This window comes from Adiantum capillus-veneris, chromosome 25 (assembly GCF_014529385.1).
Source record: "Adiantum capillus-veneris isolate H3 chromosome 25, ASM1452938v2, whole genome shotgun sequence".
Classification (NCBI taxonomy): Eukaryota; Viridiplantae; Streptophyta; class Polypodiopsida; order Polypodiales; family Pteridaceae; genus Adiantum; species Adiantum capillus-veneris.
The window spans coordinates 126,027,577-126,051,018 of NC_140955.1; the positions used below are offsets into that span (position 1 = coordinate 126,027,577).

Here is a 23,442-nt window from a genome sequence, read left to right on the forward strand (position 1 = left end):
CAACATGATTGTTTCATCTTCTTTAGAAATCTCAGCTTTGTTCAACTCAACCATGCACATGCTGACACTAACAGAAGCACTGAAGTGACTTACATTATCTCAGCACCAAATCCTTTGACCGCTTTCTCACTTGCTGATTCCCAGAGGAGTTCATGTAATTCTACCTGATCAAGAAAACAGTTCAGGAGAGAAGAAAGATTGCCTCCTGCTAATACATGCCCCAGCGATAACGATGGAAAATCTGTGCATTAAATTGCTAGAGGCTGTGTTACATGGTAGCAAATATAAGGAGCAAAGCCACATGGTAAACCATACCAAAACAAATACTTCATTCTTAGTATGCCTTCTGTGTTCTCAGTAAATTGTGTCCAATCTCCTTCAATTTGAAATTCTTTTAGGTCGGCATGCAAACTGACTGATCAACATCAGGGGATTGCTAAAAGCATTCATATTGCTGCTTTTATGCACCACACAGAATAGAAAAAATGGGGAACCCAAAACATATGCTTGTTACCTACAGAATTGGACACGTCTGCCAAGGTGGGATGGCCAGGAAATGCCTACATCATTGCAACATTGCCAGTGGCATGGAGATCAGTTGAGGAGGTTTCAAAAACAGCCTCAATATTTGCAGAGATTCTACTTGCAAGTATGCTGACGTTCAAAACTCAGGCTGCTCTCTCTCTTCTCTGGCCCCCTCCCTTCTTTGCTGCCTCCCCTCTTTCTCTTTTCTTTACTACCTTCTCTTTGCTCTTTTTCTTAAGTAAGGGGTTCAACAGAGGATGGTTCAGCTTTGTTTCTATTTTGCTCTGTACGTTGCTCAAGCAAAGGGCCTGCTTATCACAAGTGACAGAGGCTGTGCTTGCTTACGCAGGCACAGGTTCTTGAGGCACTCATGCGCCTTGGAGAACTATCATTATGCCCAGGGAGGAGGGAGGCTTGGGTATCATTGATTTGAATATGCGGAGTGTATGTTTTTAGGGACATGAAACATGGTATGATCCGCCAGGAGCCAGATGCTTGGAGGAGATCGAGCACCAGTGGGCAATGCATACGTCAAGGATCAGGATGGTTATCAGCTTGGAGAGAGACCCCTATTCATTGGGCCACATCGGATGACGGACCTGATCGCTCTATACTTCCCTTGTCCAGAGGCTACTTTCATAGGTATTGCTACTCGTATGGCTAAGATTGAGGCCCCTATTGCATATGCTTGGCATGCAGCACTTTGTGCTATGTGGGGAGAGGGACATTCCCGTTCATGATGGTTGGTAGAGATACTTTTGCTACAACTTGCCTTATCTTTGCATGGTGTGGTTATGGCCCCTGAGGACAAAGGTCACAACAAGTAGAGGTTTTAGGGACAGATCACCCTTTCTATCTGATTTCACTATGCAACCCAGTAGAGTAGTTCGCACATGTGGCAAGAGGGAGTGTGTGGATCCAGTCGTCCCTACTAAAGGTGCCTCCTCTGGATGCCGCCCTCGTGTCATGGCTGACTTGGATCCATAAAAGATATTGTGGGCTTCACGTCAAACACGAGGAGCTGTTTCTGAGTCCTATGTGCATTGTAAGGTTTCTAGCTATGCCATTGTGTATGGGTAACCCATGCCTAGGTCACATCTCTAAGATATAATTACCATACTTCGTGCATCTACTTGAATCCTCGAAAACTCTCTCAATGCCAAGATCTGTTTGCCTCCATAATGTTCACTGCCTCCTGCTTAACTGTCGTACCCTTTCTCATTGATATGTGTACTTCACTGCTTATGTACGTTTGTTGAGTAAAATGAGATCTGATTCCTGAAAGGTTAGATTGTGCAATCCACCATAAAATCTGTGTCAAATGCAATGCCCAGGACATCTTGTAGTTCATTTAGCTTGCATATAATGAAGCTTTTGACCAATCCAACTTTTTATACACCAATCAGCTGAGTTTTCATCACCACCACACAGATAAGTAGTCAAAATTTAACCACTATAAGCCAAAATTAGATGAAAAGTTTTCAGTACAAACAAGCATGAAGACAACTTGCATTGTGTGAAAACCTGCCACTCACACTGGTTGGTTCCTCCAGCAATGTGGCATTGATTGCAACATTGTGCTTTAAGTTGGCCAATGTAGAACGGTTCCCATCTGTTGCTATAACCTGCACATAACAAATGTTGCACTCCTCAAAATACAGTTGGACTTTGAACCGTCACTAAAAACTCCTTTGCTCAACAAGTATAAAATGTAATAAATGTTAGACATGCTATTTTGCAAAATACATAGGTGCATTTCCTCACCACCCAGCATGAGTATCATTTGTTGACTAAAAGCTTAACTTGTCAGCTAGAGGAGGAGAAAAATAAGCTCTCATTGGGGAGAGAATGTTGAAAGGCCTAGAGATGACTTCCAAAACTCCCTGGTATGGATACATGGATTGATATGCTTGAGATCTTTGTGGGGGTTCAAAGTGTTTATGCAACACAGATGAAATGTGACTTTTGGAGATGTATAGGGCAGAAAAGAAAGATCGACGTAATCTTGACGTTCCCGTGGACTCTGGCAGAAGAAAATGGACTTGCCTACATAGCTCAATTGCCTGGGCCCTATTACCAATTTGCTCATAAATATGCCTAGTTGACATGCACCTGAACACTGTGTGCGTATCTTCAGGTACACGAACAGTCCAGCTCTCTTGGTGTTTCACATCTCATCACTCTAATTGACGTAAAATCTGCCTCCCAGGATATGACCTCCTCTAAAATCGCTCACTGTGGATTGGTGGTCAGTGGAGGCCATCACCTCAATGGATATCAGTCTCTTTCCTTCATGTTTGTGTCTTTTGAGATACTTGATACATGTATAGGTGACTGTTGCTTTATGAGGTCTATCATATTTCTCAAGAGGGCCCTGCTCTGCATGTGTCCATTGAAAATTTCTAAACCCTGGTTGTTGTTTTGGCCTCAAGATCCAGTCCTGTAACTCTCTCATGCTTCATGATTGGACTCCCTAAGCATATAGCTTTCATACCACAAGACCTAGAGCTCCATCCCTTCATCACTACTCTCCCCACCCATGTTTACACCATCCTCACCTCACAGCTTAGGTGTTTTTATGGTAGCACTTTTATTTTGCACCGTTTGTCATTTTCCTGGCTATCCAAAGGATACCATGTATATTAGGCCGCCTTCAGCCTTGAAAAGAAAATAATAAATTTCTTTCTTTCTAATGGAGTTTATATGTGCATTTGATCCCTCCAACAGAAACTTACTGGCAGAAACTTGACGCAGCAAACCATGCCATGCACACCTGTTATACAACTGAACCCTATCAACAAGTCATCTGCAACAGACTAAATTCCTCCGAATAATCACAGGCAGATTTTGTTGCTCCGCAGTGACATCTAAACCAACCTTAAATAAAGATAGAGGCTGGTCTGGTTGGCCTCCCCAAAACCCACCCCCTCTCTCTCTCTCTCTCTCTCTCTCTCTCTCTCTCTCTCTCTCTCTCTCTCGCACGCATGAAGGAAGAGCCGCGTGCTGTGGCGTAAGGGAGCTCTCTCTTTGCAGCAGCGCGAGGCTGAAGGCCTCTCTCTCTCTCTCTTTGCGCGCATGAAGGACTGCTGCTGCCCCTGCTCTTTGCGCGCGTGACAGACACCATGGCAGGCAGCTGAGGCCCCTGCTCTTTGCGCGCGAGAAGGAGACCATGGCGGGCTGCTGATGCCGCCCTGAGGCTCGCACTCACACTGCCTGAGGCTTGCGCTGCACGTCTGTCCCGCGCAGTCCTACGCGTAGGACGTCAAGCTGTTCTACGCGTAGCAAGGCCAAGAGTCGCCCCATCTGTTCTACGCGTAGGAAGTCAAGATCCCCTACGTTTAAGTTTATTTCAATTTTAAGCCCTAAGGTAAAATTTTAAGTCTAAAGAGATTTTAAGCCTTCTCTTTGCGTCCAACTTAAAGCGATTTAAGGCCTTAAGGTAAACTGGTTAAGTTTGCCATACTCTCAGTCCCTCACCCTAGTACCCTAGTACCCTATCCCAGATTTGGGACTCGGGTTCGATGGACCGCCTACCGAAGGGGAAGGGTCGGGTGTAGATAGCTACACCACCCCAAAAAAAACAACAGCTACTTACAAACGGAGAAACAGAGATACTGTACTATCACCAGGATCCTTACGCGTTGGGAAAACCTCCAGGATCCATGATGAGCTACTAATGGAGAAGGTCCAGGTGATGCTCAAATCAAAACTAAACTATATGAGGGACGACATCAGGAAGGAAATGCACGCGAACGCCGAGAGCTATAGGAACTCCATGTATGGAGACATGATGAGAGAACTAAGGAGAGAGAATGAGGAAATTCAAACCATGAAAACCGAATTACAAAACCTAATCAAGGCCGAAGTAAATATAACAGAATGCGTTATACAAAAGAAACTTGATGAGGCAGTAGCAAATTTTGAAGCATGGAGAACAAATATGGAAAAGCACATGGGAGGAAAAAGATGCAATAATCGAGGAGCTAAAAGGAGAACTTGCCACTTGCAAATCCGCAACTAAGGAGAAGGGAGACGACCATCCTTCGGTGCTGAAGGAGCTCGAGGACATGAAGGACCAGATGAAAGCTCTACGGGAAGGAGATTAACAGAAATCGAAAACGGCATCTTCATGGGCGGAACGTCTTGTTAAAACACAAGAAAAGGTTGATGAAGCATAGAAATGGATTGAGGATGCGAAGAAAGGGAAGGCCCAGATGCCTAAGACCACACCTACTTCCACCATTATTAATATGACCATTGAGGAAGAGCAGAAAAGGAAGACTCGAGCTCTGCATGTGCGGGTCACAGGAGTCAAGGACAAAGAGAATGTAGATGAAGACGTGATGGAACTGCTACAACGCATGGGCATCACAGAGCCTACTCACACAAGTGTATGGAGAGTGGGCAAGAAAGGAGTCGATGAGAAGGGAAACGTAAAGGGTAGGGCACTTATTCTCCGCTTCCCGAATATAGAAATAAGGAAAGAATTTCTAAAGAAGAGGCCAACTCTTAAGAAAATAGGTATTTTCCTGGGAGATGAACTTACATTGGCACAAGTGGCACACATGCAAGAGTTGATGCCAGAGATCAGGGCAGCAAGAGAAAAGGGGAAAATCGCCTTTTATAGAGGAGGGAAAGTAGTGGTTCTAGAAAAGCGCTCATCATGACAGTGCGAGACCTATGGGGCGATGCTCCGGATAGCGGCGTGGAATTGTAATGGATCATATAGGCTAGATGTAGGTGCCTTTGAAGACAGCTTTAGGGACAAAGACATAGTTTTCTACTCAGAGACACACCAGATACCGGGACAGCTTATGCCACATGTGAAGGGGTATTTATGCGAAATAACGGGTCGACCAGACAAGAGATCTCTACGAGGTAGCCGGGGTTCAGGAGGAGTAGCAGTCTTATTTAAAGAGGAGCTGAAACCACTACTACAAATTATCAGGAAAGATGAACAAGCAAGGTATATGTGGGTGAGAATGAGAGCCGAGACAGGTAGATTTCTATATATCGCTATATGCTACTTCCCTCCAAGTACATCAGTCTACTCCTCACCTAAAGGGCAATCCCCTTTCTCCATATTGAATAATGACATATCGGAGTTCTCTAGAGATGGAGACATCCTTCTCTTAGGAGACTTTAATGCCAGAACTGCCAACTCTCAAGCAGTATTCTATGATACTTCTGAGGAAATGCTCAGAGAAGTGGATTTATCACAGGAGGGGCTTACTAGAAACTCACAGGATAAAGAACACACTGAATATGGGAGACATCTCATGCAGATGGCAACTACACATGGTTTGGCCATACTTAATGGTCTAGAGAATTTCCCTTTATCTGGGGGATTCACATGCTTCCCGCACAGGCATGGGGCAAGTACAGTGGATTATGTCATGACTTCACCAAGCTTTATTTCTAGTATCGAGGACTTTAAGGTGGGACCCAGACCGGTTGGAATTGCAGTGGATCATGCTCTCTTGACCTTATCAATCTCCTTCCAATACAATGCCTCTCAAGTACAAAGGAAGAAGACACACACAAGATATACTTTCACGCCAGAGACTGATTCAGTCTATGTGGAAAAGATCTATAATAGGATGTGGGCAGCCGAGCCAGTATATACTGTAGAGGAGATTACTTCTCAGCTAACAGAGATACTACATGGAGCAGCACAAGAGGCATACCCACATACTCGGCCTGATCAGAAGAGAGGATCTGGGAACATGCCTCAAAACAGTTGGTACGATGAGGAATGTAGACAGACGAGAACCCAGGTCCAGAAAGAGCTTACACTTGGGATCATCTCATATAAGCAGTCTCGGATTGCTCTTCGGCGTATAGTACGTTGCAAGAAAAGGGCATTTTTAGCCAAACTAGAGAAGGATTTATATCAGCTCTTCTTGAGTCAGCACTCACATGAGGCCTGGTGCTTATTTCACAAGCACTCATCGCCTCCGACAATTACTTCTCCTGAGATTTGGGGTCAATATGTAACATCATTATATATGGTATCTGGACAGCCTCCATTACCAGATCCGCTAGAGCCATGCCCGGCTACTAGTACTTTCTTTACTACGGAAATGGTGAAAAAAGCCATTGACAAGATGAAGACAAGAAGAGCATATGATCATGAGGGTTTAGTAGCAGAACATCTGATCCATGCAAGGGATCTACTTTCAGAAGTCCTTGCTCGTCTGTTTAATCGGGTCATGTGTGAAGGATTACCTGAATCTTGGAAATTATCTACTATCGTACCTATTTTCAAGTCAGGGGATCCTATGATACCCGGGAACTACCGTACCATTATGGTGGGTCACACACTGACCCGACTGTACGCATCCATTCTGGAACAGAAATTGAGTAGATGGGCAAAGAATGAAGGCATAAGGGCACCAGGACAAGCTGGATTCAGGAGGGGTTATTCCACTTTAGATCATATTCTTACGCTCAGAGCCATTATTGAGGAAGGAAGAGCAAGCGGGAAAAGGATGTATTGTTGCTTTGTGGATTTTCGGAAAGCTTTTGATACAGTACCAAGGGCCAGATTGATGCGCAGAATGCAAGACTTAGGGGTCCCCAAAGAGATTATCTGGGGGATCATGGCCTTATACGGGTCAGTAACTGGTTATGTATGTACTCTAGAAGGGGATTCCGACATTGTTCATTCCACCGTTGGAGTAAACCAGGGATGCCCACTGTCCCCTACTTTATTTGGTATGTATATAGATCAAGTATCAGATTACATTGATAGAGAGGGTGACAGAGGTGCTCAACTTGCAGGGTCATGGATCCCTTTGTTGTTGTATGCAAATGATATTGTATTGATAGCAGAATCACCAGATGGAATGCACAGGCAGTTAGATGCATTACATAAATTTGCGGAGGACAGCAGACTGTCGGTAGATTTGGGTAAAACCACAGTTATGGTGTTTAATACCACACCGAAGTGGGTTAGGAGATCGGCACCTACATTTGCATATGGCTAGGATACAGTAGAGTACACAGATGCATACACATACCTTGGTGTGGTATTTACAGGACCGAAGTTTACTCTTAAGAAAGCAGCGGATGCTAGATTGTCCAGAGCCTCTGCGGCCTTGGGAGGGTTGGAGAGGATGTGTTCACAAGTGCAGTTTCAGGACCCACGAACGAAACTTTGGCTCTTTGATACTATGGTGGCTTCGGCTATGCTTTATGGGGTCCAGATTTGGGGACCATCTGTGGATCAGGATAATTGGAAGTCAATGGAGAGACCTTTGGTATCTATGATTTCCCGAATGATTAGAGCCAAGGCCTCCGTACCACATGCGATTACCCGAGCGGAACTAGCTGCCCCTCCGATAGAAATTGAAGCTCTTACCAGATCAGTGTCCTTTATACATGGTTTGTGGGATACAAATAATTGCCGATATACTAGATTGGCCCTCGAATCCTCTCGACAATTAGCAATGAAAGGAGAGACATCATGCTGGTATGCGCAACTGTCCTTGTGGTTTCAGAGACACGGGTTCAGTATGGAAAGATTACCCCCCTTCCAATACTCTCTTGAGGCTCCATCACTGGCAATCACACGAACGGAGATTAATAAAATCATCCGCCAGGATCTGATACAGCTGGACACTAAGAGGACATGGGTAGACCCTACACAAGAATTGGGCACGAAGATGGCCGACTACAAAGAAAACTTCCTACAGCTATCTGAAGATGGTTTTGTGATTCGCCCGAGCTACATGGATACCCACCTGTCTCATGGTTTGAGATGTGCTATTGGTCACATTCGTACATCCTCACACCAGCTGGAAATTGAATTTGGCAGATTTAGGGGAATCCCACCTGAGAGCAGAATTTGCAAGTTATGCGGAATGGAGCCGGAGACAGAATTACACTACATATGCCATTGCACTGTATACTATGAGATACGTGGGCGTTTCCATTGCCTATTTAAAGAAGGCTTTGGACCTCTAGATAGAGTCATGCAATACCAGGATCAAAGATGCTTAGGCCTGTACCTATTGGAACTACATCAGCACAGGGATAATCTAATGAGAAGACAAACAGCACTACAGCCTCAGAGGCAGATCACAGATTTCTTCGGATCAAGAGAAGCAGGAATGGAAGGAGAAGCAAGAGGCCAGCAGCGAGCACAAAGGAGTACCCACATTAGCAGCGAGCACAAAAGAGTACCCACATTCATACCAAAGGCACCCTCATTGACAGGGCGATTGAGCTTAGGAAATCGAGACGACCACGACCGAGATGCAGAACCACACTTCACCGGAGGAGACTACAACAAAGGATTAGAACCATTCTAGCCAGACACCCAGAATGCTCCTAAGAAGTTTATTTAATACTTTGTATTTAGTTTTCACATTTATTTTCACACTTTCACACTTTTCACACTTAGTACTTTAGTACTAAGGTACCCAGACATTGTAACAGATTCACCACTTTTGTATCAGTTTGGTCTCATAGATCATCCTGGCCTTTTGAAGACGTTAATATAACATTTCATTTCATTTCATTTCTCTCTCTCTCTCTCTCTCTCTCTCTCTCTCTCTCTCTCTCTCTCTCTCTCTCTCTCTCTCTCTCTCTCTCTCTCTCTCTCTGTCTCTGTGCGCGCTCCCGCTCCCTGCCCTCGCCCTGCTCGCTGCCCTGCGCGCTCTCGCTCCCTACCCCTGCTTGCTGCCCTTCTCGCTGCTCACTGCCCTGCCCCTGCCCTCCCTCGCCCCGCCTGCAGCCCCGCCACGCTGTCCCCCCCTCTCTGCGCTGCTACGCCCGCCCCCCCCTCGCCCTGCTGCTCCCCGCGTAAGGTGTCCCCGGACCTCTTCTACGCGTAGGATGTCCCTCCCCCCTTTCTCTACACGTAGGTTGTCCCCCCCCCGCTTTTTACGCGTAGGATGTCCCCCCTCTTCTGCTACGCGTAGGTAGTCCCAAAAAAATTTATTTTTTATTTTTTTGAAATTTTTTTTTACACTCGCTATGGTGTATCAGCTTGGTCTCATAGAGTCAATTTGCCTTTTGAAAAGGCTAGTATATCATTTTATTTCTTCTTGATACTACCCCCCCCCCCTCTCCCCTCCCCCCCCCCCCCCCTCTCTCTCTCTCTCTCTCTCTCTCTCTCTCTCTCTCTCTCTCTCTCTCTCTCTCTCTCTCTCTCTCTCTCTCTCTCTCTCTCTCTCTCTCTCTCTCGTTTGCACTCTATCGCTCCCCCTCCCTTGCCGTACCGCCCCACACTCCCCCGCCCGCCAACTACCGCGCCCGCTGCTAGTGTGGGTACACACGTACGTTTAGGGACCCCTTGGCGAACGGCGATCAAGCATGAGGAAGCTGAACAATAAAGCAGACCCCCTAGAGGATGCCATTCAAAAGTGCAAAGAGGAAATGACGGAGATCACTACCAAGATGAACCGCAAGCTCTGGGGCACAATAAACATGCTCTAAGGACGTGTGCTGATCCAAGAGAGCAAGATAAGTACGTTGGAAGCCCCAGTGACGACTCAAGAGGCAGAGATTGCGTCGCTCAAGAAAGATCTCGCCGAAGCCCGATCAAGAAACACACTGGAAGAGGGCGAACTGCAACCCTCAGTAATCGAAGAAATCAACACAATTAAGGAGCAAGTACGGGCCATCAAAGAGGGAGAAGAGCAACACAAAGAAATGACGACTTCCTGGGTGGATGTTCTTACCAAGAATCAACAGAAGGCTGATGAAGCCGAGAAATGGATCAAGGTGGCCAAGAAAGGAAAAGGCAAGGAGATAACGCACACGTCCACACACACTATCATTAATCAGACACTAGAGGAGGAGCAAAGGAGACGGGTGCATGCTTTGCATGTGAGAATTTGCGGCCTTAAAGACAATGTGGATGAAGAAGTAAAAGAACTCACAGCCTTGATGGGCGTTCATGAGCCAACGCACACAAGGGCATGGAGAGTGGGCAACATAAAGAAAAATGGAAGCAGTGGAGAAACCTCAAAAGAAAGAGCACTCATCCTCCGTTTTCCCTCCATGGAAGCGAAGAAATCCTTGAAGAAAAGACCAACTCTTAAAGAGACTGGCATCTTTCTCGGGGATGATCTCACCCTCTCGTAGATCGCTCATATGCAGGAAGTAATGCCAGAGTTTAGAGCGGCAAGGGGAAAAGGCAAGATTGCCTTCTACCGAGACGGAAAAGTGGTAATACTAGAGCGACGCTCCACATGACAGTGCGAGACTTATGGGACCACACTCAGAGTGGCTGCCTAGAACTGTAATGGATCTATGCGTCTTGATGTAGGTGCTTTTGAGGATAGCTTTACTAGAAGAGACATCATCTTTTACTCTGAGACACACCAGGCCCCTAGGCAATCCATGCCTCACATCAGTGGATACCTGTGGGAGACAGCTTACAGACAGGAGACATGCTCAGAACACAGAGGGCGGGGCTTGGGGGGAGTGGCAGTGTTATTTAGAGAGGATCTGCAGCCACTGATACATATAGCCCGCAGGGATGAGAAGGCTAGGTACATGTGGGTGAGATTGAAAGCAAAGACATGCAGATATCTCTACCTAGCTATTTGCTACTTTCCGCCGAGTACATCAGTTTATGCATCACCCAGAGGACAGTCCCCTTTCTCTATTCTAGATGATGACATATGGGAGTTCTCTAGGGATGGTGACATTATCATCCTAGGGGACTTCAATGCTAGGACTGCCTATCACCAGGCAGTTTTTTATGATACTTCAGAAGAGATGCTAAGAGAGCTCGATGTTGTGGAGACGGGCCTGTCCAGACTATCACACGACGTGGAATATACCGAGTATGGGCGACACCTGATAGACATGGGCACTGCACATGGTTTGGCCATCTTGAACAGCCTACAGAGATTTCTTGTTGCGGGAGGTTTTACATGTTTCCCTCACAGGCATGGAGCCAGCACAGTGGACTATGTCATGGCACAACCGAATTTCATCTCTAGTATCGAGGATCTCACAGTTGGGCCCAGACCGGTCGGGGTAGCAATAGATCATGCTCTAGTGTCGATGACCATCTCTTTCCAGTTCAGTGTAGCACACAGGCCACGGGTAGCAGCCCCTACTCGCTACACATTCACACGGGAGACGGATTTTGTATACATGGACGGGATCTACAGACGCCTATGCACTGAGGACCCGGGGCGACCTCTAGAGGAGCTACCTACTATACTGACACAGACATTACATGAGGCAGCAGCAAAAGCATACCCACACACCCAGCCTGAGCAGAGCCGCCGATCAAGGAGCATGCCTCAGAACAGCTGGTATGATGAGGAGTGCCGCCAGACTAGAGCCAGACTTCAGAGGGAGGTGCTTTTGGGGGACGTCACTCACAGACACTCACAGATTGACTTCCCACGCCTGGTACGGCGGAAGAAGAGGGCTTTTTTGGCTCGACTCGAGCAGGATCTATATCAACTATTCTTGAGTCAGGACTCACGCGAAGGGTGGCAGCTCTTTCATGAGCATTCCCCCCCCCCTGCTATTTCCTCCACAGAGACCTGGGGTCAGTACGCATCATCTTTGTACACAATACCTAGACAGCCGCCCCTCCCCAACCCCCCAGACCCATGCCCACACACATGTGCTTTTTTCACCGTTGAGATGTTGAAGAAAGCTATTGACAGGATGAGGACTGGGAGAGCATATGATCATGATGGCTTAGTCACTGAGCATTTCATACATGCCAAAGATCTACTGGCAGAGCTTCTAGCAGTTATGTTTAACCGTGCCATGTGTGAGGGCCTACCGGACACTTGGAGCCTATCTACGATAGTACCTATCTTCAAGTCAGGAGACCCCATGGAGCCTGGGAATTATCGCACTATTATGATTGGGCACACACTGGCACGATTGTATGCATCCATTCTTGAGCAACAGCTGAGTAGATGGGCAGAGAGGGAAGGAATGCGTGCAGCTCGGCTGGCAGGGTTCAGGAGAGGCTTCTCTACTCTTGACTACATCTTGACACTCAGGGCCATCATCGAGGAAGGCAGATCTCATGGGAGACGGATCTATTGTAGCTTTGTGGACTTCCGCAAAGCTTTTGACACAGTACCCAGAGCTAGATTGATGCGCAGATTACAGGAAATGGGAGTACCCACAGAGCTCATTTGGGGGTTTATGGCATTATACAGATCAGTAGTAGGGCATGTACGCACCCCGGAGGGACTCTCAATACCGGTTCACTCCACTATTGGGGTGAAGAAGGGATGCCCGCTCTCTCCTACTCTTTTCGGTATGTATGTGGATGAGGTTTCTGACTACATTCACAGGGATGGGGATAAAGGTGCACAGTTGGCAGGGACATGGATTCCACTTTTGTTATATGCGGACGATATTGTGTTGATCTCCGAATCCCCAGAGGGAATGCAACGCCAATTGGATGCTTTGCATACGTTTGCCCACGAAAGTGGTTTGTCTGTCAACCTTGGTAAAACCAAGGTTATGGTGTTTAATACCACCCCACAGTGGATCAGGAGTTCAGCACCTACATTCATATACGGCCTGGAGACTGTCTCAGTACACAGACGCTTACACTTACCTTGGAGTGGTTTTTACTGGACCCACATTCTCACTCAAAAGAGCAGCAGAGACCAGACTGACTAGAGCCCACGCAGCATTGGGTAGATTGGAGAGGATGTGTTTGCAGGTTCAGTTTCAGGAACCCCGGACGAAGCTCTGGCTGTTTGACACCTTGGTGGCCTCAGCATTGCTCTATGGGGCTGAGATATGGGGACCTTCATTGGATCACCACGGGAGGTCGGGTCACATAGATGGATGGGGGAACATGGAGAGACCTCTCGTCTCTATGATCTCGCGGCTCATTAGAGCCAAGACATCAGTACCACGGGCCATTATCCGAGCAGAACTAGCGGCCCCCCCATTAGTGGTAGAGGTGCTCACAAGATCAGTCTCCTTCATAAACCGCACATGGGAACTTCCCAGAGAAAGATATGCTCGCATAGCACTTGAGTCCTCTCGACAGTTAGCCATACAAGGAGATACAACATGCTGGTATGGGGAGATGACATCATGGTTCCAGGCGCATGGGTTCAGCATAGATAGGCTGCCACCATTCCAGTACTCATTGGATGCACCATCTCTCATTCTTACACAGTCGGAGATCACCAAGCTCATCCGCCAAGACCTGACCCAGCTAGACACCAAGAGGACATGGATACAACCAGCACAAGAATTGGGCACGAAGATGGCTTTCTACAGAGACCACCTTCTCCAGCTTACGGAAGATGGTTTTGTGACGAGACCCAGATACATGGATACCCACTTGTCTCATGGGATACGATGTGCTATTGGCCAGTTACGCACATCGTCTCACCCGCTACGGATTGAAACTGGGAGATACGACAGAGTACCAGCACAGGCCAGGGCATGCCCCTTGTGTGGCATGGAACCTGAGACAGAGCTGCATTATACATGCCACTGCCCCGTCTACTACGAGATACGAGGCCGCTTCCATTGCTTGTTCAGAGAGCGTTTTGGACCACTCTCAGGAGTAATGGAATACGAAGATCAAAGATGATTGGGTTTGTTCTTGCTCGAGCTACGCAGACACAGAGAGAGGCTGATAAATGGTGAGGCTAACCAGTCTCAAAGACGGATTACAGACTTCTTCAGAGCAAACACAGGACAGCCGCAAGAGCCACTCCCACAGCAGAGCTCCCCCTCGTCTCACGCCAGAGGCACACTGATCGACCGAGCGATTGAACTGGGGAAATCCAGGCGCCCACGACTGCGAAGGACTACATGGCATCGATCGAGGCTACGTCAAAAGATTCAGAGCACGCTGGCCAGGCATGCATGACGCCCGGTCAGACTACTAACCATGGAGGAAATTGATGAGATTCGCCAACGACCGATGCTAGATCTTTTGTGATTCAGCTATCCCAACTAGCCGCCCATTTTTGCTTAGTTTTCGGCTTAGCTCACATCCACCAATCTAGAATCCCATAATATATATCTTTGTTTTGTACTGTTGTTAGGTTATTTTGTTACTCTAACTTTGTATCAGATCCACCACCTTGTAACTTTCTGGTCTCATAGGTCAAATATAACATTCATTTCATTTCATATCTCTCTCTCTCTCTCTCTCTCTCTCTCTCTCTCTCTCTCTCTCTCTCTCTCTCTCTCTCTCTCTCTCAGATGGTGAGGAAGGCCATTCACAGGATGAGGACTGGGAGAGCATATGATCATGTGTGAGGGCTTGCCTGATACTTGGAGCCTATCTACTATTGTACCTATCTTCAAGTCGGAGGACCCTATGGAGCCTGGGAATTATCGCACTATCATGATTGGATGCAAAGTACGCATTTATTCTTGAGCAGGTAGATGGCCAGAGAGGGAGGGGATACGCGCAGCTGGGCAGGCAGGTTTCAGGAGGGGTTTTTCTACTCTTCACCATATCTTGACACTCAGAGCCATCATTGAGGAGGGCAGATCGCGTGGGAGATGGATCTATTGTAGCTTTGTGGATTTCCGCAAAGCATTTGACACAGTGCCCAAAGCTAGATTGATGCGCAAATTACAACAGATGGGAGTACCCACAGAGCTCATTTGGGGCGTCATGGCATTATACAAGTCAGTAGTGGGGTATGTACGCACCCCAGAGGGTCTATCCACACCGGTTTACTCCACTATTGGGGTGAAGCAGGGCTAACCGCTCTCTCCTACTCTATTTGGTATGTATGTGGATGAGGTTTCTGACTACATTGAGAGAGATGGTGATAGAGGTGCACAGCTGGCAGGGACATGGATTCCACTATTGTTATATGCCAATGATATTGTCTTGATCTCCGACTCTCCAGAGGGGATGCAACGTCACTTGGATGCTTTGCATAGGTTTGCCCAGAAAGTGGTTTGTCCGTCAACCTTGGTAAAACCAAGGTCATGGTATTTAATACCACCCCACAGTGGATCAGGTGGTCAGCGCCCGCATTCACATATGGCCAGGAGAAGGTGGAGTATACAGATGCTTACACTTACCTTGGAGTTTTTTTAGTGCGCCATCATTTTCATTGAGGAGGGCAGCAAAGACTAGATTGACCAGAGCCCATGCAGCATTGGGTAGATTGGAAAGGATGTGTTCACAGGTTCAGTTTCAAGAGCCTCGGACGAAGCTTTGGCTCTTTGAAACTTTGGTGGCTTCTGCATTGCTTTATGGAGCTGAGATTTGGGGACCTTCACTGGATCATCACGGGAGGACAGGCCGCAGTGATGGATGGGGGGACATGGAGAAGCCTCTAGTCTCTATGATCTCGCGGCTCACTAGAGCCAAGGCTTCAGTACCACGTGCTATTGTACGAGCAGAGCTAGCTGCCCCCCCACTAGTGGTTGAGGCGCTCACCAGATCTGTCTCCATACACTGCATGTGGGAACTTCCCAGAGACAGATATGCACACCTTGCACTTGAGTCCTCTCGACAGTTAGCCATGCAGGGAGATACAGCATGCTGGTATGGGAAGATGACATCATGGTTTCAAGCGCATGGGTTCAGCATAGACAGATTGCCTTCCCTCCAGTACTCACTGGATGCGCCCTCTCTGACTCTTACACAGTCCGAGATCACCAGGCTCATTCACCAAGACTTGACTCAGTTAGACACCAAGAGGACATGGATACAGCCAGCACAGGAGCTGGGCACGAAGATGGCTTTCTACAGAGAGCATCTCCTCCAGCTTACGGAGCATGGTTTTGTGACGAGGCCCAGATACATGGACACCCACTTGTCTCATGGGATACGATGTGCTATTGGCCAGATACACACATCTTCACACCAGCTGCGGATCGAGACTAGGAGATACAACGGAGTACCAGCAGAGGCCAGGACATGCCCCCTGTGTGACATCGAGCCTGAGATAGAGTTGCACTACACATGCCACTGCCCCGTCTACTACGAGATACGAGGCCGCTTCCATTGCTTGTTCAGAGAGGGCTTTGGACCATTCTCTAGAGTCATGCGGTACGAGGATCAAAGATGCCTGGGTTTGTTTTTGCTCGAGCTGCGCAGACACAGAGAGAGCCTTATGAGAGGAGAGACTAGCCAGTCTCAGAGACAAATCACAGACTTCTTTAGAGCTGCCACTGGACACCCGGAGGAGGCACACTGATCGACCGAGCAACTGAGCTGGGGAGATCCAGACGCCCACGACTGCGGAGGACTACACAACATCGACGGAGGCTGCATCAGAGGATTCGGATCATTTTGGCTCGATATGCACGACGCCCGGTCAGACTACTGACCATGGAGGAGATTGATGAGATCCGCCAGCGACCAATGCTGGATCTCCTGTGATCTAGCTATCCCAGCTAGTTGTTTAGCTGCTTAGTTCACACCTAGCAGTTTAGGATTCTACAGTATTTTATTTTGTCATTATGTCATCTTGTTACTCTTGTTACTCTGACTTTGTATCAGATTCACCACATTGTAACTTTCTGGTCTCATAGGTCACTTTGGCCTTTTGAAGACGTTAATATAACATTTCATTTCATTTCATTTTCTCTCTCTCCCCTGCTCCCGCTGCCCTGCCCGTGCTCTGCACCCGCATCCCTACCCGCGCGCGCTGCACCCCCCCTGCCCACTGCTCGCTCGCGCACCCCCCCTTGCCCCATGCCCGTGCCCGCTGCACCCCCTGCCCCGGCTCACGACGGCTAGCGCACCCCCCCCCCCTTTCCCCCTTTTCCCACAGCCCTTGCGTAGAGAGAGAATGAGCACTCTTTCCCAACGTAGAGAGAGAATTTGGTCCAAGAGCGTAGAGAGAGAGAGAGAGTGGTCCCATAGTGTAGAGAGAGAAAGAGGCATTTTTAGGCGTACAGAGAGAGAGAGGGAGGCGTTTTTTAGGCGTAGAGAGAGAAAGAGACATTTTTTCAAGCATAGAGAGAGAGAGAGAAAAAACTGCGAGCGTAGAGAGAGAAAGAGCCTGCACGCATAGAGAGAGAGAGAGAGAGAGAGAGAGAGAGAGAGAGAGAGAGAGAGAGAAAAACCTGCTTCGCCTCTCTCCCTTTCCCCCTCCTCCCCCCCCCCCCTCTCTTGCTACGGCCTCTCAATCATGAGAAAGCAAAATAGCAAGGATGACCCGGTGGAGGATACCGTCCAAAAGTGCAAAGAAGAATTGAGCGAGTCCAGCAACCCGATCAACCGCCACCTCTAGGGCACTATTAACGAACTCGACGCAAGAGTGGCAATACAAGAAAGCACGATACAGACTCTCGAGGATCGCGTGAAGGCCCAAGATGAGGAAATCACAATACTCAAGAAAGAGCTTGCAGAGGTGCGATCGCAGAATGCCCTCGAAGAAGGAGAGCTTCAACCCTCTGTCATCGAAGAGCTTAACACGATTAAGGAAACAGTGCGAGCCATCAAAGAAGGTGGGGAGCAACAAAAAGAAATCACGTCCTCGTGGGTAGATGTCATCACAAAGACCCAACAAAAAACAGAAAAGGCCGAAAAATGGATCGAGATTGTCAAGAAAGGGAAAGGCAAGGAAATAACCGCCACTCCCATGCCAACCATCATCAACTTGACACTAGAAGAGAAGCAAAGGAGACGTGTACGGGCCTTACACGTAAGGGTATGTGGCCTCAGAGACCAAGACAATGTGGATAAAGAGGCGAAACAACTCATGACTCTGGTGGGAGTCAACGAGCAGACGCATACGAGGGCTTGGAGAGTGGGCACTAAGAAAAGTGGGAGCAATGGAGAAACCTCGAAGGAAAGGGCACTCATTCTCCGCTTCCCCTCCGTGGAAGCAAACAAAGACTTCTTGAAGAAGAGACCGACTCTAAAGAAGACTGGCATCTTTCTTGGATATGACCTTACCCTCTCGCAGATTGTTCATATGCAAGAAGTAATGCCGGAAATAAGAGCAGCAAGGGAAAAGGGGAAGATCGCTTTTTACAGGGATGGAAAGGTGGTGATATTGGAGCGACACCCCGCATGACGGTGCGAGACCTATGGGACCACACTAAAGATGGCAACCTGGAATTGTAATGGAAGTCACTCCGTCTTGATGTAGGGGCCTTTGAGGATAGCTTCACGGGGAGAGACCTCATTTTCTACTCTGAGACGCATCAAGCACCGGGACAATCCATACCACACGTGAGCAGATATAGGTGGGAGACAGCCTGCAGACAGGAGACCAGATCGGAGCATCGAGGACGGGGCTCAGGGGGAGTGGCAGTTCTATTCAGGGAGGAACTGCAGCCAATGATATATATAGCACGCAAGGATGAACAGGCTAGGTACATGTGGGTGAGGCTCAGGGCAGAAACGGGCAGATACCTCTACATTGCTATTTGTTACTTTCCTCCTAGTATGTCAGTATATGCATCACCTAGAGGACAATCCCCCTTTGCTATTTTAGATAATGACATATGGGAGTTTTCCAAGGATGGTGACATTATCATACTAGGGGATTTCAATGCTAGGATTGCCCACCACCAGACAATATTTTATGATACTTCCGAAGAGATGATTAGGGAGCTGGACGTCACAGAGATGGGTCTATCCGGACTATCACAAGATGAGGAATACACTAAATATGGCAGATACTTGATAGATATGGGAACTGCACACAGATTGGCCATTGTGAATGGCCTACAAAGATTTTCGACAGTTGTAGGTTTTACTTGTTTTCCACACCGACATGGTGCCAGCATAGTGGATTATGTTATGGCCCAGCCGGCTCTCATTCCTTTCTTTCAAGATTTCATGGTGGGTACTAGGCCAGTTGGAGTAGCAGCTGATCATGCTATCGTGTCTTTCACCCTGACCTTTCAGTTAAGCACAACTCCATTAGGAGAGGTCCTCACACACACTCCGTATACCTTCATGAGGGAGACGGATTTTGTGTATATGGATGAGATATACAGGCAGCTATGCACCCAGGAGCCGGGACGGCCACTAGATGAACTCACTCAGATATTGACAGAGACGCTCCATGATGCAGCATCAGAGGCATACCCCCACAGCCAGCCAACACGGAGACGATCTGGGAGCATGCCCCAAAACAAATGGTATGATGAAGAGTGCACATGGTTCACTCCACTATTGGAGTAAAGCAGGGATGCCCCCTATCCCCGACTCTTTTTGAGATGTATGTGGATGAGTTTTCAGACTATGTAGAGCGGCAGGGGGACAGGGGAGCTCAGCTAGCAGGGACATGGATTCTGTTGTTACTATATGCTGATGATATTGTGCTGATTTCAGACTCTCCAGAGGGGATGCAACGTCATTTGGATGCTCTGCATACATTTGCTCGTGATAGTAGAATGTCGGCCAATCTGGGGAAAACCAAGGTTATGGTGTTCAACACCACACGCAGTGGGTCAGGAGGTCGGCACCCACACTTATGTATGGCCAAGAGACTGTGGAGTACACAGATGCATATACCTATCTTGGGGTAGTATTCAATGGACCGGTGTTTTCACTAAGAACAGCATCAGAGACTAGACTGACGAGAGCATATGCAGCTTTGGGAGGACTGGAAAGGATGTGTTCGCAGGTTCAGTTTTAGGAACCGCGAACAAAGCTTTGGCTTTTTGACACGCTAATCACTCCAGCTATGCTCTATGGAGTTCAGGTATGAAGACCCTCAGTAGACCACCATGGGAGATCTGGCAACAGAGATGGACGGAGATGTATGGAGAGGCCTCTGGTCTCTATGATCGCTCGGATAATTCGGGCTAAGGCCTCAGTACCACATGAGATTATTCGAGCCGAGCCCCCCCCCCTCCCCCCCCCCCCCCCCCCCCCCTCCCCCTCGTGGTAGAGGCACTGACGAGATCAGTTTCCTTTATGCACGGTCTATGGGATCTCCCCAGAGACAGATACGCTAGGCATGCCCTCAAGTCATCTCGACAGCTAGCTCTACAAGGCAATATAGCATGTTGGTATGGACAGATGACATCATGGTTTCAATCGCATGGTCTCAAAATGGATAGATTACCTCCGCTTCAATACTCCTTGGATGCACCCTCCTTGTCTCTCACACGGACAGAGATCACCAGGCTCATACGTCAGGATCTGATTCAGCTAAATACCAGGAGCACATGGATACAGCCGACACAGGAGTTGGGCACGAAGATGGCCTTCTCTCTCTCTCTCTCTCTCTCTCTCTCTCTCTCTCTCTCTCTCTCTCTCTCTCTCTCTCTCTCTCTCTCTCTCTCTCTCTAGCAGCGTGCGCAGGGTGAGCAGTGACGCGCAGCACCAGAGCGCGCAAGTTTCTCCCCCAGCATCACACCGTGTCATCCTCTCTCTCGCGAGCATGCTTCAGCCTCAGCACCACAGCGCGCAGGTTTCAGCCTCAGCACCACAGCGCACAGGTTTCAAGGCAGGCTGGGGTTGCTGAACGTGCAGGGCTGCAGAAACGCAGAAGGAGCAGGTCACTGGCGCACCCTCTCTGTCTCTCTCTTTATCAACACAGCGCTGGAGACTTCCCATCGCCGTCACCCTTTGCAGTGCCCACCAGCTCCACCGGCTTGCAACGTTCATGAAGTAAGGCTCTCTCTCTCTCTCTCTCTCTCTCTCTCTCTCTCTCTCTCTCTCTCTCTCTCTCTCTCTCTCTCTCTCTCTCTCTCGCGAGTAGGCTTGGCTGGCGGGACTGATGACTGCACAGGGGAGGAAGCTCGCGAACAAGTTGGCAGGGGTCTCCACGTTCAGGTTGCTTCTTTGCGTTTTGAGACAGTCCCACAGAGGGGGCTGCGTTCAGGCAACGGAAAAGTCCCACCTAGGGGACTAGGTGTTATTTGTTGGACAGTTTTGGCCATCGCTTCTTGCTCTTGCTTTATGGTTGATGCCCACAGTGGGCTGGTTTGTGCTTCTTCCCGCTTTGGGCTGCGGACTATTGAATCTCCGGTCAAAAATCTCTCTCATACGCATAGGATTGAGTGGACAATTCAATGTGCGGAATGGTAAGTGAGCCCGATACATCTCTTGAACAACAAAGCATGGAAGCAATCTCCCCTGCACAGGACACGGAAGCCGTCAACGTCTCACCTGCTTGCAAATCGCGAGCAAAGGCAACCTTCATGCGCACGAACAAGCGGATGGCTCAGATGGAGAGAGAAATGAAGGAGTAGAAAACAGAGATGGAAGGATGGTGGAAGGAGAAGGCCAACCTCCTTCAGATGGTCTTCAATGAAGGCGCACAACGGAAGAAGGAGAAGAGAGCCTTAACGCAGAAATACAAACACTCAAAGAAGAAGTCGCAGCCCTCAAACAAGAGAACCCAAACGCCGAGATACGGACACTGAAAAAAGAAGTCTCAGCCTTAAACAGGAGCTTGCTGATAGAGAAAGCAGTGGACTAGAGGAAGGCGAATTTCAACCCTCGGTAATAGATGAAATCAAGGAAATCAAGGAACACGTAAGGATGATCAAGGAGGAAAAGAAACTGAGAGTGGCAAAGACATCTTCATGGGCGGAGATGATAACAAGGACACACAAAAAGGCGGACGAGGCCGAAAAATGGATTGAGGTCGCCAAGAAAGGAAAAGGTCAAGAAACTCCTTGTACACCGATGCTTATCAACATGACCCTCGAAGAGGAACAAAGAAGGCGGATGCGAGCATTGCATGTGAGAGTGACCGGTCTCAAGGACATAAACAATGTGGAGAAAGAGGTCACAAGCCTTACATCCATGATGGGGATGGAGAAGCCTTTGCACACAAAGGCATGGAGGGTAGGTAAGAAAAGTGATGGCACGGGAGAGTCTTCAAAGGGGAGAGCTCTCATACTACGCTTCCCCTCTATGGAAGAGAAGAAGGAATTCTTGAGGAAGAGGCCTACTCTCAAAAAGACAGGTATTTTCCTCGGTGATCACCTGACTCTCTCACAGCTCGCACATATGAGAGAGGTAATGCCAGAGATTACAGCGGCAAGGGAGAAGGGAAAGATAGCATTCTACAGAGATGGACACGTGGTGATTTTAGAGCGGTGCAGTGCATGACGGTGCGAGACCTATGGGACCACACTGAAGATGGCTACTTGGAATTGTAAAGGGTCTATGAGGTTGGACGTGGGTGCATTTGAGGGCAGTTTCAAAGACAAGGATGTTGTATTCTTCTCAGAGACTCATCAGGCCCCTGGACAGGTGATGCCACATGTGGTGGGATACAGATGGGAGACAGCTCACAGGACAAATGCGAGATCTGAGCATGGGAGTAGAAGGTCAGGAGGAGTAGTAGTGCTATTTAGAGAGGAACTACAACCATTACTGCATATTGTACGAAGAGACGATCATGCTAAATATATGTGCTTGAGACTGAGAGCTGACACAGGTCGATTCCTATATATTGCCATCTGTTACTTTCCTCCCAGTACATCAGTGTATGTTGCATCCAGCGGGTAGTCGCATTTCTCTATTCTAGATGATGACATATGGGAGTTTTCTAGGGATGGTGATATCATTCTCCTAGGGGACTTCAATGCCCGAGCAGGCAACTCGCAGACAACCTTCTACGACACTTCAGATGAGATGCTTAGAGAGCTGGACGGAGTATGGGAGGTGGGTGAGCTGGGACTTGACAGATGGTGAAATGACAGAGCAGACGGAGTATGGAAGATACCTCATGGAAATGACGACTACACATGGATTAGCCATACTTAATGGCTTACAGCAATTTCCTGGAGCAGCCGGTTTCACATGCTTACACACAGACATGGGGCCAGTACAGTGGATTATGTTATGACACAACTGAGCTTTGTCCCCTGCATTCAAGATTTCACAGTGGAGCCAGGCCAGTGGGCATAGCAGTAGATCATGCTCTGTTGACACTATCCGTTAAATTTCAGTATAGTACAACCCAGACATCAGGAGGCAGGTCACACAGCCGCTATACATTTACTCGAGAGACTGATTTCGTTTATACAGAGGAGATTTGG

The 23,442-nt window shown here is 48.1% G+C and overlaps 1 protein-coding gene across 9 annotated transcripts in view; it reads right to left on the reverse strand.

The window, feature by feature from the left end:
- The window catches only part of LOC147425610 (uncharacterized), a 170,145-nt gene that overhangs the window by 21,254 nt on the left and 125,449 nt on the right, over window positions 1-23,442 (reverse strand). For all 9 annotated transcript variants that reach the window (XM_086499867.1, XM_086499860.1, XM_086499861.1 and 6 more), the window contains 2 exons: window positions 2,061-2,150; window positions 94-164 (listed from right to left, as the gene is read on the reverse strand). In XM_086499867.1, the coding sequence (XP_086355993.1) occupies window positions 94-164; window positions 2,061-2,150 (161 nt within the window). The remainder of the gene's footprint in view (window positions 1-93; window positions 165-2,060; window positions 2,151-23,442) is intronic.